The following is a 17825-nucleotide window of genomic DNA, read 5'->3' on the forward strand; positions in this document are numbered from 1 at the left end:
ATGGGGGAGCCAATGTAGAGATAACAATGAGTGTGTCGGGCGATGAGCAGAGTACAAATCCATACAGAATCAAATGAAAAGAAACGCAAGTCCAAAGTCCTCATGAGGACCCATTGATGCTTAACAGACATTACACAGTGGAGAATGTAAATCAAATCTTAGAGTGGGGCAATTTGCTTTCTGCGCTGAGTTAGCCAATCTCAGGATTGATTGAAGCCAAATCCTTTATTTGTTCCATTATCACAAACCAAGGAGAACAGAGATTTTAGGGCCCAAGGTCATCATTGCAACATTCTCTTACTGGTTAGTGATTTATTGCTTATTCCCAATGTTGAATGCAATGTCTTCTATTGGGCTCACTGAATTTTATTCTTTGGTAGATTTAGAAAAAAAGAAAGACACATTTTAGAAAGGGGCAAGATTAGACGCAGATGCACAATGCATAAAAAAAAAAAATCAAGGCTCCATGTGCTCCGCTTCCCCTTTCTTTCTGCTCAGGGTGGTCCTGCCCTCTGCCTGCTCCTTCACAGCAGCCACCAACCCCATTGTCATCGCTTGGGACAAGGGCTGGCTTCTCCTCTTCTCTGAGCTCAGTGGCGGCAGCGCTGGTAGAAGAAATGGGGACATTCCAGAATCAAATCAGAAACTGGGATGGCTTTCATAATTCTGGGACTGTCCCTGGAAAATCGGGACACTTGGAGGGTATGCAGTTGCCCCAGGCTTCGGAGGGCTGCCGGACTTAGGCTGTCATGCCAAGAACAGGACCTGGGCCTCAGAGAAGCTCAGCATGGCCTGGCTCACAGTAACAAGAGACCAGGTCCAATCGCATTTGAATCCACTGCTTCTTCTTCCCGATTCCAAGCTTTTCAGGCTAGGTTATAACTCTAAATGCATGCATAGGATGTGGCTTGAAAGTACAGTCATCCTTCCATAAATCCTTAATGACAACTTGGTTTAAAAGAGTGGCAAATTAAATACACAAATCATTGCTCCAGCAACGGTGTGGAGCCAACAGAAAGCCTGCGTAGTCCACTGGTCCTAAAGGGGTTCTGCCTTTGTCTGTAGGCACTGGCTCTGTCACGGTTTTTTTTTGTTTCCCCTGCCCGCTGTCCCTGGAGGTGGGGCAGGAGGTGGTAAGAAGATGCACTTCTGCTGGAGTGGTCATGTACCCTCCTTTGAAGGGGGAATTGTCCTCTATTTTAGGGTTGCCATACATACAGAATTTCCAGGACGTAGGCAGAATACGGCAGTCGGAAACAGCGTACGGGCGGAAATCGCAGAAATGTCCAGGAAAATCTGGACGTATGGCAACCCATGTCAGAAGTGTAGATTTTGGCAAATTTTATTAAAAATAGCTCAAAAACTTTTTTTTAGAAAGCTCAACTAAAAAGCAAAAAAAAAGAGCTCAACAACAACTTTGCCCCCCCCCCCCAAAGCCCAACAACTCTCATGTTTGGATTTTCACTTTTTGAAATAATAAAGTAATTCTAAATAGGAAACATCACCAATTCGGTGGTTTAGGCATTGGGTAAGCCTTAGTCTTGGTTGGGGAGTGAGAAGATTGTAATCTCTGCCTGCGCCTCCCAAAATCTAGGGTATCTTGTTAAAGGGGTCCAGGAGGAGTTGCTTCTGTGTCTGTATGCCCAGGCAGGAGCTTGGACCTCAGCACTCCTCAAAGCAGTGTCCAGGGCTGGATTTAGATTTGATGAGGCCCTAAACTACTGGACGTGGGTGGCGCTGTGGGTTAAACCACAGAGCCTAGGACATGCCGATCAGAAGGTGGGCGGTTCGAATCCCCGCGACGGGGTGAGCTCCCGTTGCTCGGTCCCTGCTCATGCCAACCTAGCAGTTCGAAAGCACGTCAAAGTGCAAGTAGATAAATAAGTACCGCTCTGGTGGGAAGGTAAACAGCGTTTCCGTGCGCTGCTCTGGTTCGCCAGAAGCGGCTTAGGCATGCTGGCCACATGACCCGGAAGCTGTACGCCGGCTCCCTCGGCCAATAAAGCTAGATGGGCGCCGCAACCCCAGAGTCGGTCACGACTGGACCTAATGGTCAGGGGTCCCTTTACCTTTTTAAGCTACTGAAGGTAATGTGGCCCTTTCTATGTCCAACTGTCCTTTGTCAACAACAAATTGTTGCTGTTTTTTGTGTTGAAAATATGCTATAAATATGGCAATTTATGGACCTAATAGGAGCCCACACAACACTGTTGCTGTATGTAGGTTTTATTTTATTTGTTTTTTATCTTATATTTTGGAAATGTACATCCAGTTTCTTTTCCTTTAAATTTTTTGGGGGCCCCCAAGAGAGTGGGGCCCTAAGCTATAGATTGTTTAGCTTATATGTAAATCCGGCACTGGCAGTGACGCCCGCAGGGGTCCCCCTTATTTGTTGTAAGTCATAGGAACCCCCGCTGCTGGGTTGAGCCTTGGTGTCACTTCCGGCAGGCGGGCCAGAAGTAAATGGTTGCCCAATTGCCTGTGCCAAACCTCTTACATTTGTTGTCAATAAACTTGACCCCACTCAAACCGTGCTGTGTCCTTTATTTACCTTTCCATCAAAGAGGTGGGGGGCAGAGAGAGTGCAGAGCCGGAGCATGCAACAGAATATTGTTGCAGAAGAGAATGCAAAAGCAGGTTGCTGGTAACTTCATTGCAGAATAAATGTGCAATCTCTTTCGCAACGAATTCCTATAAGCGCAGCTATTTCACTGAATTCCTCTATTGCCACACTGTTTGTGCAACATTACAGGCTCAGCCACACTTCTGCTTGTCTCGTGCCCAGAAAGCTCAGGTCCAAGAGGTTTGCCACTTGCCCTGTGCTTTCCTGCTTTTTCATTTGCCCCGCTGCTTTCCCCGGGGAAACCCGCTGTTTACCACTGAATGGGAACAAACATCAATCTGCAGAAAAACCAACTGAGAGGTAAACAGTGAGTTTTCCCAGGAGGGAGCAGTGAGACAAGTGAAGGAGTCCTGAAATTCACCTCTGTGCTTGTGAATGGGAGAGACAGACTACTACTAATAATAATGATGATGAATAAATAATAATGATTAGTTGTCCTGCCTATCCTTCACCACAAAGTCCCAATGCAGGTTACAACAGTGTAAAAACCTAGTATTAAAATCAGATACTCCTTGTTTGAAGCGAATAGGAAATTCTCCAAAGCAACCATATTCATGATTGGCTATGTGGTCAGTCAACCTTTCTACAATTTAGATGAGAACTTGCTAGACAATTTCCCCCCCTCTAAATGTGCATTGGAGAATTTTTCTTCTTCTTCTTTCAGAAACCACTGGAATAAATGAGGTGTTAATTGATATTGAATGGAAGGCAGTTTTATATTGTCCCAGATTGAACTCTTAGCTCTCTCTCGCTGGCTGGCGCTCTCTCTCTCTCTCTCTCTCTCTCTCTCTCTCGTCTCTCTCTCTCTCTCTCTCTCTCTCTCTCTCTGTGTGTGTGTGTGTGTGTGTGTGTGTCTGTTTGCGTCAAATAAGGTTATGCCAGGAGTGGTCTGGAAATAATATTTCTAGCAATGTTGAAATAAGGCAAAGCTTCTCTGCAGTGGCAGAAGCTGTCATAAACTAGACTTGGTGGTTTTTATAAACATCAGCAGTGACTCCCTGCAAAGGTTCTGTTGCAGTTTACTCAACAGGAAATTTTCAGCTGTTACCTATTGCTTGTTGCATGTAACACAAATAGAATAGACGAGGTTTAAGCAGAATCCTTTCATCTCACATTATTCTCATTCACCTCTATTGATTTCAGGGATGGTGTTCTAATATGCTAATGGTGTGAAAAGCAGATTTGAGCAATTTGGGTCATATTTCCCTCCTGGAGTACTAGGAACATAGTGGCTTTGTGGCTTATGCCTCTCTATTTTCCCTAAAAACTCTGGCTTTTAACACCTGAGATATTTTTATGACCCACCTCATTTCTGTAAGTTGTTTTTAATATTGTGTTTTAATTGTTGTAACTGCCCTGGGAGCTGAGGGGGAAAGGTGGGTTCATCCTTACCCTCATCATCTGACTAATCATGTCCTTGTTGTCAGCAATGCTTGACAACTGAATTCTCATGGTCTTTAAATCATTTTTTGTTTTAAAAAATGCAAACAGCTTGCCTAAATGGTAAACATTTCCATCATCAGAAAATGCTCTCTTGTCTGGTTTCAGATTTTTTATTCATATATTTGGTCACATTGCATATGATTGACAATGTTCAGAATTACAGAAAACGTACTGTATACATTAGCCAAAAGGAAAGAAGTGATTATAGCGTTACATGCCGGAATGAACCAATGCCATGTATATTCCAGATTATAATTCTGCAGGTAATGGAGTAGCTCATTATTATGCATATTGCTGCAGGATATCAAACTTATGCCTACTACCAAGAATTTCACATTAGAATTTGCAAAGCTGTGAACATAATGAAGAAGATCCACTCCCAACCAGCGTGCTGCTGCTTGAGGGTTTCCCCCAGGGATCAGGGGGGCCACAGTGAGAACAGGAAGCTGGACTAGATGGGCCATTGGCCTGATCCTGCAGGGCTCTTCTTAAGTTCTTAAGCTGTAGTTTGGATGACTGTGTCATGAGAGGCAGGCCTATGTGGTGATCAGGTAGCGGAATTCCCAAGATTATGTATGTGTGTGTGTGTGTGTGTGTGTGAGAGAGAGAGAGAGAGAGAGAGAGAGAGAGAGAGAGAGAGACTCCATATCCCTATTTTCCAGGGACAGTCCTGGATTTACAGAAGCCGCCCTAGTTTCTGATTTGATCTTCGAAAGTACAGCGGTACCTTGGTTTTCGAACGTAATCCATTCCGGAAGACCATTTGACTTCTGAACATTTGAAAACTGAGGTGCAAAGGGAGGTCTGCAAATTCAATAGAGAAAAATGAAGGGAAAAAAACTCAATGGAAGCCGTTTGACTTCTGAGGTGCATTCAAAAATGGAAGCATTTACTTCCAGATTTTTGACATTCGAAAACCAAAACATTCAGCTTCCAAGATGTTCGAAAACCAAGGTACCACTGTACCGCTTTTCCTTAGAACATCCTTATTTTCACTGGAAAAATATTGGAGGGTTTGACACGTGTGTGTGTGTGTATAGATATAGATATAGATATAGATATATAGCTACCCTCACAATGATCTGCATGTGTGGCTATGTCTGGACATTGTAAGATTATTGCTTTCCTTTGGCCTCCTGTCATTTCCCCACAAGCACCTACACCTTGATACGTTTCTGGGCAACTAGGAAATAGACATTCTTACAATCACTATATGTTGGTGAATAGCTATTTTTGGCCTCTTCAGACCATAAGATATCAAAGCCTGCCTCTGTCACTGCACTGTCTACAGTTTCCTTCTCAAGGTAAAGGCAGAAGAACATTTGCTCGCCAGCCATGTAGAAGTTTCCTCCGAGAGTTACCAGGAGCACAAGGTGCCCCCCGGGCTTTACAAGGGAGCCAATGTTCCTCAAGGCGGCATGGTAGGCAGTGAGGTCTTTGCACGCAGCCTCCAGGCAAAGTGCAGAAGTCACACAGCTAGCTTGGGCCACCACCAGTGGAGCCAAGGGGTTGACTTGGGTCACGTCACATTTCAGCACTCGCCGGATGGTGCTTCGTACCTTCTCTCCCTTTTCTACCCATTTTTCCCTGGGGAAGAGCAAAGGTGGGAAAGAGCAGGAAACAGTGAGCACACAAACCTCCTTTTCTGGCAAGCCAGCAGCCTCGTCCCCCTGCAGGAGCATGTGAAATAAAGCAACCTGTTTATTAAAATATTCAGCTACCGCTTCCCCAGTTGCTGAAAGTGGATTGCAAAACTGGAAGGGGTGTGAAAAGTGCTTTGCTGCTGCTGGTGGACAGCATGTGCCTTAATTTTGTTGCACTGGTCAAATTGGCTTGGCAGGCTTTTGCAGCAGTATGAAACCTGCCATCCTTGTTTAGAGGTGAAATGGGGATGGGTGTGTACAGGCCAGCTGCCACATTCTGGTCCCATCCTAGGTGGTGGCCATATTTCTGTTATAAGGAATATGCATTCTAAAAACAGCGGCAGAAGATTCTTGCAGCACCTTTAACACAATCCTAATCAGACCTACTCTGAAATAAATCCTATTGAATTTAGCAGCGCTTACTGCTAGGTTATTGTTGCAGCCTAAGAAACTTAAGAAAGTAAGTCCAGTTCATCAGATGCATGGAGATTATGTGTTTGTTATTTAAAGCAATTCACAAATAACTCCCTTTCTGTAGTATTCCCAAGTGTAGGTCCCTGAATGGTCACTCTGATCAGAAACCAGAATGTTGTGCTGTGCCCCTCTATAAATGTCGTTACTTAGTATAAACTTCTGGAGAAACTATAGCTGAAATGTCCAAATCTACCAAGTATGCTGCAAAAGAGAGTTCCCAGCATTGGCAAGAGGTTGCACTAGATTGAAGTACTTTCAAACTGTAGGGTTCCATGAGTTTATTAATGAATGGAAGTTAAAAGCCCAGTACCTGTCTCCCTCCAGCTCGCACACATATTTCAGAGCCTGGCTCCAATCAAAAGCCTCTGGGTCCTTCTTCAACCACCTCTTAATCTCCTCCCTGTTCTGGTCAGTGTAATCTGTGGCAATGATCTCTCGGAAGGACCCGCAGGAAGAGAGAAATTGGTAGATAGTGGGTCCGCTTCCAATATCAATCAGTGTGTCTCCTTTAACGCCATCTGCATTTGAAAATGATAATGAGGTTACTGTTACACCCACACCCACACACCCGCACGATTCCTCATCTTGGCCACATTTTGTCTGCCCTCACTAGGATGATGATGGCATCTTTTTCACAGGGTGACAAATTGAAGTGGCAGTAGACTTATTTGCTCATGGGGTCTGAATCATAAGACGCATGCTCTTCTATGATGCAAAGTTCCTGGATAATAATTAAAAAAACTTGGTATGCCTATACGTCCAACTGCATGCACTAAAATATCCTCTTCCTCCTCATTAACAATATTAATTACAGTGGTACCTCAGGTTAAGTACTTAATTCGTTCCGGAGGTCTGTACTTAACCTGAAACTGTTCTTAACCTGAAGCACCACTTTAGTTAATGGGGCCTCCTGCCGCTGCCACGCCGCCAGAGGACGATTTCTGTTCTCATCCTGAAGCAAAGTTCTTACCCTGAAGCACTATTTCTGGGTTAGCGGAGTATGTAACCTGAAGCGTATGTAACCTGAAGCGTATGTAACCTGAGGTACCACTGTAATGTATATGGCACCACCATTGTGCATAGGGCATTATAGAATGCAACAGGGAGCTTACAGGCTCAAAGGAGACAATGTATACTCCAAAAGGGTACTCCTCCCACCCAACAGTTATGCTGTGGGCAGGAAGACAATTGTAGTTTTTCCAATGCTATGGAATATCCTGCTGCAAGCTGGAATGACTGCTCTGATATGATCTTGCTTGCCATACATTTATTCATGCAAAACATCTAATGTCACACCTTTTAGGGTCACTGGCCAATACAGTTTTCCCTGGAAGGAGAAACCTTTGCCTTCCAGATGTTACCGGCTGGCAACTTCCATCGCCCCTGCCTATTGGCCATGCTGGCTGAGAGGAGTGCACAACCATGGAGGCTACAGGTTGCCCAGCAATGGCCAACAGTGATCAGATGCGAAAGAACAATTGGGATTTTTTTTAGGGCAGCTTCTCATGCAGAAGGTTGAGCAAGGTGCATCCATTTCACACATGTTTTCCAAGCAATTTCCCCAAATAGAATGCATCTTTACCAACACATGGATTTTTATGCATGCTTAGATTAAGCTGGTTTGTTTTTTTTAAAATGCTACATGCTTTTCTTTTCATCTCTTCTTTTTTGAAATCATTATACTATAATTTGAACAGAATCACAGTCCATTTCACCGCAGTGGGACTGCTGTGGCTGGATGACCAGCTCAGTCTGCTGCCTAGAAGCTCAGCGCTGAGGGGCAATTTCAAGGCAATCCTCCTGCTCTCTTTTCTTAGGGTTTTGCATCTTTAAGGAAAAACTGAACGGGACAGAGGATGTCCAGAGAGAGGATCATTCCTCTGGCACTCCTTCATGTGAGGGCTGTCCTTTGCAAAGCTGGACATGCAGCCACTCTATGAACTGAACTATTCCAGCTGGCTGTGGAAAATTTGATCAAGGAAGTGATTGTTTGGATCAAAACAAAATTCTTGACCCGGCTGAATAGTGGCTTGGGGACCTGGCAAAGGGGCAGTGAGTCCTCTTGGCCTCTTGCCCAGTGAAATAACTAATTGGTCTGAGAAGTGACCCACTGGCTCCTTGTCCTTGGCCCCAACAACAAATGCTCCAGGGATAAAGGGTGGTTGATCCCATTTCTGCCTCCCACCATGATTCTTGTGGGAAAGGGATGACCCCTGCAAATTTTGCAAAAGGTGGACACGCTTGTAAAAAAAAGAATATTAATTTGGAAGCATTCTCTCCATCATGAACGACAAATTGACAAAGCTCAGCCAGCCCACCAGTGCCAGAAAGCAGTCTATGGGGTACTCACCCACGGTGAAAGTTTTGTGGAATTTTTGCAGATAAAAATTTAGGAGAGCATCTTCTTGAGAGCCGTCTTCCTTGCTGAAGGAATAGTACATTTTTAAATAATCTTTTGGAGCAAAATGCTTCCCGTAAACATCTTTCCCAGTGAAGTCCCCCTCCATCCTTCCTCCAAGTCTGCAATACACACAAATGACATTTGTTCCTTTCCATTCTCATTGATCCAACCTCCCACTCCACCCCAAAACATATCCCTGCCTATTCCTGGAATGAAATCTCTGTCCAGTTGTGGACTTCATCTGGGGAACATTTGGAATTATTAACAAGATAACTCCTGCAAGGGCCAAATTAAATGTGATGTTGAAACAGCAGACTTCTGTGTGTGCAGAAGGCCATGGGTTCGATCCCCAATGGCAACTGCAGGTAGGACTGGAAACTCCCTGAATCCCAGGGGGAGCAGCTGCCAGTCAGTCAGCAGAGACAAAACCAAGCCATTTGCCTTGGCAACCTTCCCTGGGGCTCCATGCTGATGAGAGTGAGCCCATGGAGGGGGCTGTGGAAGAGGAAGAGCAGCAGGTTTCCTGTGGAGCCATGTGCCCTTTCTCCTCCAAGGCCCTGCCATTCCTCTGAGCCTTCAAAGGGTCCTGGTGTAGCTTCTCCCAGCCAGGCCCTTCCATCAGGAGGGAAGGGGGAAGTCAGCCAGTGTCCTGCCCACCTGGAATTGAGCCAAGACTCTCGTTGAGGTTCTCCTGTTGACTTTTACTGAGAGAATGCTTTGGTACATTAGCCCAAGGCATTCTGGCAACACCCTATTCTTTGCGGCACCCGTGTTCATGCTTTGAAATTCACAGCATCATAGGTTTTTTTTCAAGTTTTATTGTTTGGAATATTTTTTAAATGTTATATTTTTGTAAACCATGTGGAGATTTCTCTGGCATTAAAATACAGGAAATAAAAAATACTAACCCTAGAGATACGTGACACCACCTAGAAGCCTCTTCATATGTAGCTGTTGTTAGGAAGGGTGCATCTCCAGTCTCCAGTTAGAGATCTGGGAACCCTAAACATGTATCTATGCCCTTTTGACATCTTCGTTTCCCACTCTAGTTTCCAAGAGCTTTGGTGTGCTTTTGAATGCCAGCTTTGTTCAATTTCAAATTGTCTGGCACATCAGCATGCCTGAATCCACAGTTCAAATCACACAGGAATTTTGGAACAGAAGTTCAAGACCCAGTCCAAAGGCTAAAGTTAAATGTCCGATTGTGCAAGACCTTCCCTTCATTTTTTGGCTATGAACCCTTACAAGAGGCTCCTTCTGGGCAGAGATTTCGCAAAGCTTCCATGAACCATGCCAGGACTTTTAAAGGGGAAAACACAGAACTGCCCAGTGGTATGTGATTATAATTTGTGCACAAAGCACTACGGCACACCCGTGCATTTTCCTTGCGTGTGCATACATGCTTAGACGAGTCACATTGCGTGGCACTGTGGGTTAAACCACAGAGCCTAGGACTTGCTGATCAGAAGGTCGGTGGTTCAAATCCCCGCAAAGGGATGAGCTCCCGTTGCTTGGTCCCTGCTCCTGCCAACCTAGCAGTTCGAAAGCACGTCAAAGTGCAAGTAGATAAATAGGTACCACTCCGGCGGGAAGGTAAACGGCGTTTCCGTGCACTGCTCTGGTTCGCCAGAAGCGACTTAGTCATGCTGTCCACATGACCCGGAAGGACAAACGTCGGCTCCCTCGGCCAATAAAGCAAGATGAGCGCCGCAACCCCAGAGTCGGTCACGACTGGACCTAATGGTCAGGGGTCCCTTTACCTTTACCTTACAGAGTGAAAGAAAACATTCAGAACTGGGAATTTGACAGCACTAATGCAAGGGGGTGGTTTTGAGGCACCCCCCCCCCTTTTTACTGGAGCTTGCATTTCTTTCGAGGAATATACCCCATTGGTGCCAATGGGAGATATCCCTCTTGTGCAAAATGGATGGGATTTTCCTGAGGGTCATAGTACAGGAGGAATGGGTCAATCGCTTGCCCCCCCCTCATGCCTGCCACAATCCCAATAAATATCACGTCTCCCAACTAATGCTATTTGCATTTTTTGGAAAGTCTTGCATAATAAATACAAAGACTGGTGTTTCAGCATCACATTTAATTTGGCCCTTGCAGGAGGTACGCTGAGTCCACCTTCACAACTGATGGAACAGCAGGTGTGCATACCAGCAAACTGAATGTCAGCCTCCATGTTCAACAGAGATAAAATGATGGTTCCCAGGTGGAAATGGACTCTGTCTCCCTGCTTCTCTCTGTTCCTCCCTAGTTCTTGGTTGTGTAACTGTTTGAGAAAACTTGGCAAATGCAGAGACCCAGAACTTTTCTATTATACAAAACACTTCCCCACCCCTATATCCTATTTTTTAAAAAGAGGAGGCAAGAAGAATGGAACTGCCATATTCTGACAGAGGAGGCACCTCCCCCAACCCTTGTGTTGCTTCTGTACCTTTAAGAGCATGGGTAGGCAAACTAAGGCCCAGGGGCCGGATCTGGCCCAATCACCTTCTCAATCCGGCCCGCAGATAGTCTGGGAATCAGCGTGTTTTTACATGAGTAGAATGTGTCCTTTTATTTAAAATGCATCTCTGGGTTATTTGTGGGGCCTGCCTGGTGTTTTTACAGGAGTAGAATGTGTGCTTTTATTTAAAATGCATCTCTGGGTTATTTGTGGGGCATAGGAATTCGTTCTTTTTTCTTCTTCTTCAAAATATAGTCCAGCCCCCCACAAGGTCTGAGGGACAGTGGACCGGCCCCCTGCTGAAAAAGTTTGCTGACCCCTGTTTAAGAGCATTCCCCTAAACAGAAATGAAATAGCTAAGCTTATCCAACAGCTGGAATACCACTAGAGGCAGTTCCTTTTTCATTAACATCTGTGGGCTGGGCTGCTGTTAAAGAGAGGGGATTAGAGGCAGCTGAAAAGTTGGCAACTACATTATGTGGATATTTAAGAGGCACCCAGTTCTTTAAGCATTAGCTATTGAGATAATATTTGACAAACCAAACCTACCCATCCTGCAAACAGCTTATCCCTGCAGTATTTCCTATTTGATACTATCTATTTTATGGATGAACTGATAGATTCAACTGATGAAGGCCAGAATAATTGATGAATTAATGAATTGCTGAACTGATAATAATATACTGATTGATGATCTAGGCTGATGAATTGATTAATTTATTATTTGAATACAAATGATCTGTTTTTATAGGGGATAAATTAATAAGAGTTAAGTTGTAAGAAAGTGAGGTTTCTCCTTTAGAAGTAAACAACTTTCGCAAATTTCCGAGATTTCCTAAGCATTATCTATTGAGATAATATTGGACAAACCAAACCTACCCATCCTGCAAGAGGTTTACCCCAGCAGTAGCAGCACTAGTTAATAATTCCAAATGTTCCCCAGATGACGTCCACAACTGGAAAGAGATTTCATTCCAGGAATAGGCAGGGATATGTGTTGGGGTGGGGTGGGAGGTTGGATCAATGAGAATGGAAAGGAACACTTGTGTGCATTGCAGACTTGGAGGAAGGATGGAGGGGGACTTCACTGGGAAAGATGTTTACGGGAAGCATTTTGCTCCAAAAGATTATTTAAAAATGTACTATTCCTTCAGCAAGGAAGATGGCACCCAAGAAAATAGGGCCCTAACATTTTATCTGCAAAAATTCCACAAAACTTTCACCGTGGGTGAGTACCCCATAGACTGCTTTCTGGCACTGGTGGGCTGGCTGAGCTTTGTCAATTTGTTGTTCATGATGGAGAGAATGCTTCCAAATTCATGTTTTGTATGAATAAGTGTACAGCAAGCAAATTGAAATCAGAGCAGCATAACTGTTGGGTGGGATAAGTACCCGTTGAACCCTTCATATCTTTGAAGGGCAATGGCCTCTGAGCAGTGGCAGAGTTTCATGCTCCAGCACTGGGGGAGGGGCAGAGAGCAGACAGGGATGGTGTGCTCCCCAGGGGCAGGGCACTCCGCCTGCGAGGGCTGGGCACCCAGCACAGGTGCGGGGGGAAGCCCTGATGTCACCCCAATGGGATCGCGCTGCCGGGGGCGGCGCGCTCCCCCATGCTCCTCTTCCTCCGCTAGTGCCTCTGAATCAGTCAGCTGCCTTGATGGGAAAGGAGAAATAATGGAATGGTATACATTTTCACTCTTGACCCTGTAAGCTCCCTGTTGCATTCTATCATGCCCCATGCACAGTGGTGGTGCTATATAAATTAATTAGTATTGTTAATGAGGAGAAAGAGGATATTTTAGTGCATGCAGTTGGACGTATAGGCATACCAAGCTTTTTTTATTATTATCCAGGAACTTTGCATCATGGAAGAGCATGCATCTTATGATTCGGACCCCATGAGCAAATAAGTCTACAGCCACTTCAATTTGTCACCTTGTGCAAAAGATGCCATCATCATCCCAATGAGGGCAGACAAAATGTGGCCAAGATGAGGAATCGTTTTGTGTGTGTGTGTGTGTGTGTGTGTGTGTGTGTGTAAGTAGTAGCAACCTCATTATCATTTTCAAATGCAGATGGCGTTAAAGGAGACACACTGATTGATATTGGAAGCGGACCCACTATCTACCAATTTCTCTCTTCCTGCGGGTCCTTCCGAGAGATCATTGCCACAGATTACACTGACCAGAACAGGGAGGAGATTAAGAGGTGGTTGAAGAAGGACCCAGATGCTTTTGATTGGAGCCAGGCTCTGAAATATGTGTGCGAGCTGGAGGGAGACAGGTACTGGGCTTTTAACTTCCATTCATTAATAAACTCATGGAACCCTACAGTTTGAAGGTACTTCAATCTAGTGCAACCTCTTGCCAATGCTGGGAACTCTCTTTTGCAGCATACTTGGTAGATTTGGACATTTCAGCTATAGTTTCTCCAGAAGTTTATACTAAGTAACGACATTTATAGAGGGGCACAGCACAACATTCTGGTTTCTGGTCAGAGTGACCATTCAGGGACCTACACTTGGGAATACTACAGAAAGGGAGGTATTTGTGAATTGCTTTAAACAGCTTGTCCTAACAAACACATAATCTCCATGCATCTGATGAACTGGACTTACTTTCTTAAGTTTCTTAGGCTGCAACAATAACCTAGCAGTAAGCGCTGCTAAATTCAATAGGATTTATTTCAGAGTAGGTCTGATTAGGATTGTGTTAAAGGTGCTGCAAGAATCTTCTGCCGCTGTTTTTGGAATGCATATTCCTTATAACAGAAATATGGCCATGACCTAGGATGGGACCAGAATGTGGCAGCTGGCCTGTACACACCCATCCCCATTTCACCTCTAAACAAGGATGGCAGGTTTCATACTGCTGCAAAAGCCTGCCAAGCCAATTTGACCAGTGCAACAAAATTAAGGCATGTGCCCTCGGCCACCAGCAGCAGCAAAGCACTTTTCACACCCCTTCCTGTTTTGTAATCCACTTTCAGCAACTGGGAAGCGGTAGCTGAATATTTTAATAAACAGGTTGCTTTATTTCACATGCTCCTGCAGGGGACGAGGTTGCTGGCTTGCCAGAAAAGGAGGTTTGCATGCTCACTGTTTCCTGCTCTTTCCCACCTTTGCTCTTCCCCAGGGAGAAATGGGTAGAAAAGGGAAAGAAGGTACGAAGCACCATCCGGCGAGTGCTGAAATGTGACGTGACCCAAGTCAACCCCTTGGCTCCACTGGTGGTGGCCCAAGCTAGCTGTGTGACTTCCACATTTTGCCTGGACTCTGCCTGCAAAGACGTGACTGCCTACCTTGCCGCCTTGAAGAACGTTGGCTCCCTTGTAAAGCCCGGGGGGCACCTTGTGCTCCTGGTAGCTCTCGGAGCAAGCTTCTACATAGTTGGCCAGCACCCATTTTTCTGCCTTTACCTTGAGAAGGAAACTGTAGACAGTGCAGTGACAGAGGCAGGCTTTGATATCTTATGGTCTGAAGGGGCCAAAAATAGCTATTCACCAATACATAGTGATTGTAAGACTGTCTATTTCCTAGTTGCCCAGAAACGTATCAAGGTGTAGGTGCTTGTGGGGAAATGACAGGAGGCCAAAGGAAAGCAATAATCTTACAATGTCCAGACGTAGCCACACAAGCAGGTCAGTGTGAGTGAGGGCAGCTATATAGATATAGATATAGATATAGATGATATAGATATAGATATAGATATAGATATAGATATAGATATAGATATAGATATAGATATAGATATAGATATAGACATAGACATAGATATAGATATAGACCTACACACAGAGAGAGACACTGTCTGTGTCTCTCCACACACTCCAGCATTTTTCCAGTGAAAATAAGGATGTCCTAAGGAAAAGTGGTACAGTGGTACCTCAGTTTTTGAACATCTTGGAAGCCAAACATTTCGGTTTTCGAACGCCGAAAACCCGGATGCAAATGCTTCCATTTTCGAATGCGCCTCAGAAGTCAAACGGCTTCCGCTGATTCCCCCCCCCCCAATTTTCTCCATTGAATTTGCAGACCGCCCTTTGCACCTTTGGTTTCGAATGTTTCAGAAGTCTAATGGTCTTCCAGAATGGCTTACGTTCCAAAACCAAGATACTGCTGTTCTTTCCAACATCAAATCAGAAACTAGGATGGCTTCTGTAAATCCAGGACTGTCCCTGGAAAATAGGCATACGGAGTCACACACACACACACACATACATAACCTTGGGAATTCCACTGCGTGATCACCACATAGGCCTACCTCTCATGACACAGTCATCCAAACTACAACTTAAGAACTTAAGAAGAGCCCTGCAGGATCAGGCCAATGGCCCATCTAGTCCAGCATCCAGTTCTCACCGTGCCCCCCCTGATACCTGGGGGAAACCCTCAAGCAGCAGCTGAGTATCCTATGTTGGTTGTGACTGGATCCTCTTCATTATGTTCATAGCTTTGCAAATTCTAATGTGAAATTCTTGGTAGTAGGCAGAAGTTTGATATCCTGCAGCAATATGCATAATAATGAGCTATTGCATTACATGCAGAATTACGATCTGGGATATTTTTATTATTATTATTATTATTATTATTATTATTATTATTATTACTACTACTACTACTACTCTGCCCATCTAGCTGAGTTTCCTCAGCCACTCTGGGCAGCTCCCAATCAAATATTAAAAACAATACTTGGCATTGGTTCATTCTGGCATGTAAGGAATACTATATAATCACTTCTTTTCTTTTGTCAAATGTATACAGTATGTTTTCTGTAATTCTGAACGTTGTCAATCATATGTAATATGACCAAATATATGAATAAAAAATCAAAAACCAGACAAGAGAGCATTTTCTGATGATGGTCATGTTTACCATTTAGGCAAGCTGTATTTTTTAAAAACAAAAAATAATAATTTCAAGACCGTGAGAATTCAGTTGTCAAGCATTGCTGACAACAAGGACACGATTAGTCAGATGATGAGCATGAGGGTAAACCCACCTTTCCCCCTCAGCTCCCAGGGCAGGTTACAACAATTAAAACACAATATTAAAAACAACTTACAGAAATGAGGTGGGTCATAAAAATATCTCAGGTGTCAGTAGCTAGGGTGAAGAGGTGTATCTTCAGTTGGTTTTTAATGTTTAATGTTGAAGAAACCCTTCAGATGTTTGTCTGGAGGGGGACATTTTCGTTCTAAGCACCTGATCCCCTCATACACAATCTTTCAGAGGCTGCAATCCAGTAGCAGGTAGGGGGAAAATGAGCTTTGAGCTGGCTCCTCCACCCCCTCGATCCAACTTGGAACTCAAACTTTTGTCACAGCTGGAGTTTTTCAAGTTTTCTTTAAGAAGTCAGCATGACAATTCAACATGGGACTGCAGGTGTCAGGGGCTGGTCTGGATCAGAAGATTGGGGAATGCAATCACAGGGAGATTAGCTCCTAACAGAAGAGGAGGGGAAATATTTGCCGCCGCCCCCCCCCCCCGCTTCCGCTTCCAGATACAGAAGCTGCACAGTTGAGAGAGGAGCTACCCAGCTATGAGATAGTAGCTAAGCAACCGCAAGAGAGGGAGCAGCTGGGCGATACATCAATCGAGAGTGTGGGGGAACCCCCTCCCACCCCCTGATTTGGAGGTCTGAGCGTGTCAGAGAACAAAGGAGACTCGGTGGGAAGGGACTTCCCGTTGGCGTGTTTCTTGCTGCGGAAGTGGGGAGGAATCAGAGTAAGCAACTGATATCCTTGTGGAGTGCCTGGCTTGCTCTGGTCCATGGAGTCACAAAGAGTCGGACACAACTAAATGACTAAACAACAACAACATCCTTGTGGAGGGTTGCCTGTTTGTGCTTGTAACATAATGCTGTAATAAAAGGACTATAAATCTACCAAATGCTTGTTAAGTCTTATTGGTGGGCTACTGGAAGGGAGAGGGGAACTCCTGTACTTGACAGCAGGTTACAAAGTTCATAAGGCATGGCAGAGATCTGGGCATTAGCTAAGATGTTGCAGCTCTTCACCTATATTGATGTCAAAAAGCTTGGGAATGGGCAAGCAGGCAAGCAGAAACGTCTCCATAGAGGTTGGGAGCACAAGGTTTGTTTGTGCCGGCACTATTGCTTCCACGTCCTTGGAAATGGAGATGGAGTCAACAGAATAATAATAATAATAATAATAATAATAATAATAATAATAATAATTTATTATTTGTACCCCACCTATCTGGCTGGGTTTCCCCAGCCACTCTGGGAGGCTACTAACAAAGACCAAAAATACACACTAAAATGTCACACATTAAAAACTTCCCTGAACAGGGCTGCCTTCAGATGTCTTCTGAATGTCAGGTAGTTGTTTATCTCGTTGACATCTGATGGGAGGGCGTTCCACAGGGCAGGCGCCACTACCGAGAAGGCCCTCTGCCTGGTTTCCCTGTAACCTCACTTCTCGCAGTGTGGGAACCACCAGAAGGCCCTCGGAGCTGGACCTCAGTGTCCGGGCTGAACGATGGGGATGGAGACGCTCCTTCAGGTATACTGGGCCGAGGCTGTTTAGGGCTTTAAAGGTCAACACCAACACTTTGAATTGTGCTCAGAAACGTACTGGGAGCCAATATACCGTATTTTTTGCTCCATAACACTCACTTTTTTCCTCCTAGAAAGTAAGGGGAAATGTCTGTGCATGTTATGGAGCGAATGCCTACAGATGGCGGGGGGATCTCCTGCAGTCGTGAGCAGAGGATCCATGGTTCCCCTTCCTTCCCTCCTCCGTGGCTCACTTTGAAACAGCAAA

The 17825-nt window shown here is 44.8% G+C and overlaps 2 protein-coding genes and 1 long non-coding RNA gene across 3 annotated transcripts in view; 1 reads left to right on the forward strand and 2 right to left on the reverse strand.

Annotated features, from left to right (window-relative positions):
* Positions 1–17825, reverse strand: part of LOC308464395 — a 130261-nt gene that overhangs the window by 1359 nt on the left and 111077 nt on the right. Inside the window, exon 2 of the long non-coding RNA XR_013980003.1 lies at positions 86–730. This is a non-coding gene — a long non-coding RNA (uncharacterized lncRNA). The remainder of the gene's footprint in view (positions 1–85; positions 731–17825) is intronic.
* Positions 4636–8726, reverse strand: LOC308464515 (indolethylamine N-methyltransferase-like). Its single transcript, XM_080983865.1, has 3 exons — positions 8534–8726; positions 6494–6701; positions 4636–5653 (listed from the first exon to the last, which is right to left on the reverse strand). Exons 1-3 carry the CDS (start codon positions 8688–8690, stop codon positions 5224–5226), a joined length of 795 nt encoding a protein of 264 aa, XP_080839991.1. The 5' UTR covers positions 8691–8726; the 3' UTR covers positions 4636–5223.
* On the forward strand, positions 12072–14710 carry LOC308464340 (nicotinamide N-methyltransferase-like). The gene is made up of 3 exons (XM_080983692.1): positions 12072–12267; positions 13115–13322; positions 14174–14710. Exons 1-3 carry the CDS (start codon positions 12111–12113, stop codon positions 14601–14603), a joined length of 795 nt encoding a protein of 264 aa, XP_080839818.1. The 5' UTR covers positions 12072–12110; the 3' UTR covers positions 14604–14710.

The sequence above is a fragment of the Podarcis pityusensis genome, assembly GCF_964106645.2.
Source record: "Podarcis pityusensis genome assembly, chromosome: 15".
NCBI classification, from domain to species: Eukaryota; Metazoa; Chordata; class Lepidosauria; order Squamata; family Lacertidae; genus Podarcis; species Podarcis pityusensis.

Excerpts from the sequence above, each read along its gene's own strand:
- LOC308464515 (XM_080983865.1), bottom strand. The coding sequence starts at position 8,690 with ATGGAGGGGGACTTCACTGGGAAAGATGTTTACGGGAAGCATTTTGCT. Across the intron at positions 6,702-8,533 it reads CCACAAAACTTTCACCGTGG|ATGGCGTTAAAGGAGACACA; the intron begins GTGAGTACCCCA and ends TTTCAAATGCAG. Across the intron at positions 5,654-6,493 it reads TGCGAGCTGGAGGGAGACAG|GGAAAAATGGGTAGAAAAGG; the intron begins GTACTGGGCTTT and ends GCTCTTCCCCAG.
- LOC308464340 (XM_080983692.1), top strand. The coding sequence starts at position 12,111 with ATGGAGGGGGACTTCACTGGGAAAGATGTTTACGGGAAGCATTTTGCT. Across the intron at positions 12,268-13,114 it reads CCACAAAACTTTCACCGTGG|ATGGCGTTAAAGGAGACACA; the intron begins GTGAGTACCCCA and ends TTTCAAATGCAG. Across the intron at positions 13,323-14,173 it reads TGCGAGCTGGAGGGAGACAG|GGAGAAATGGGTAGAAAAGG; the intron begins GTACTGGGCTTT and ends GCTCTTCCCCAG.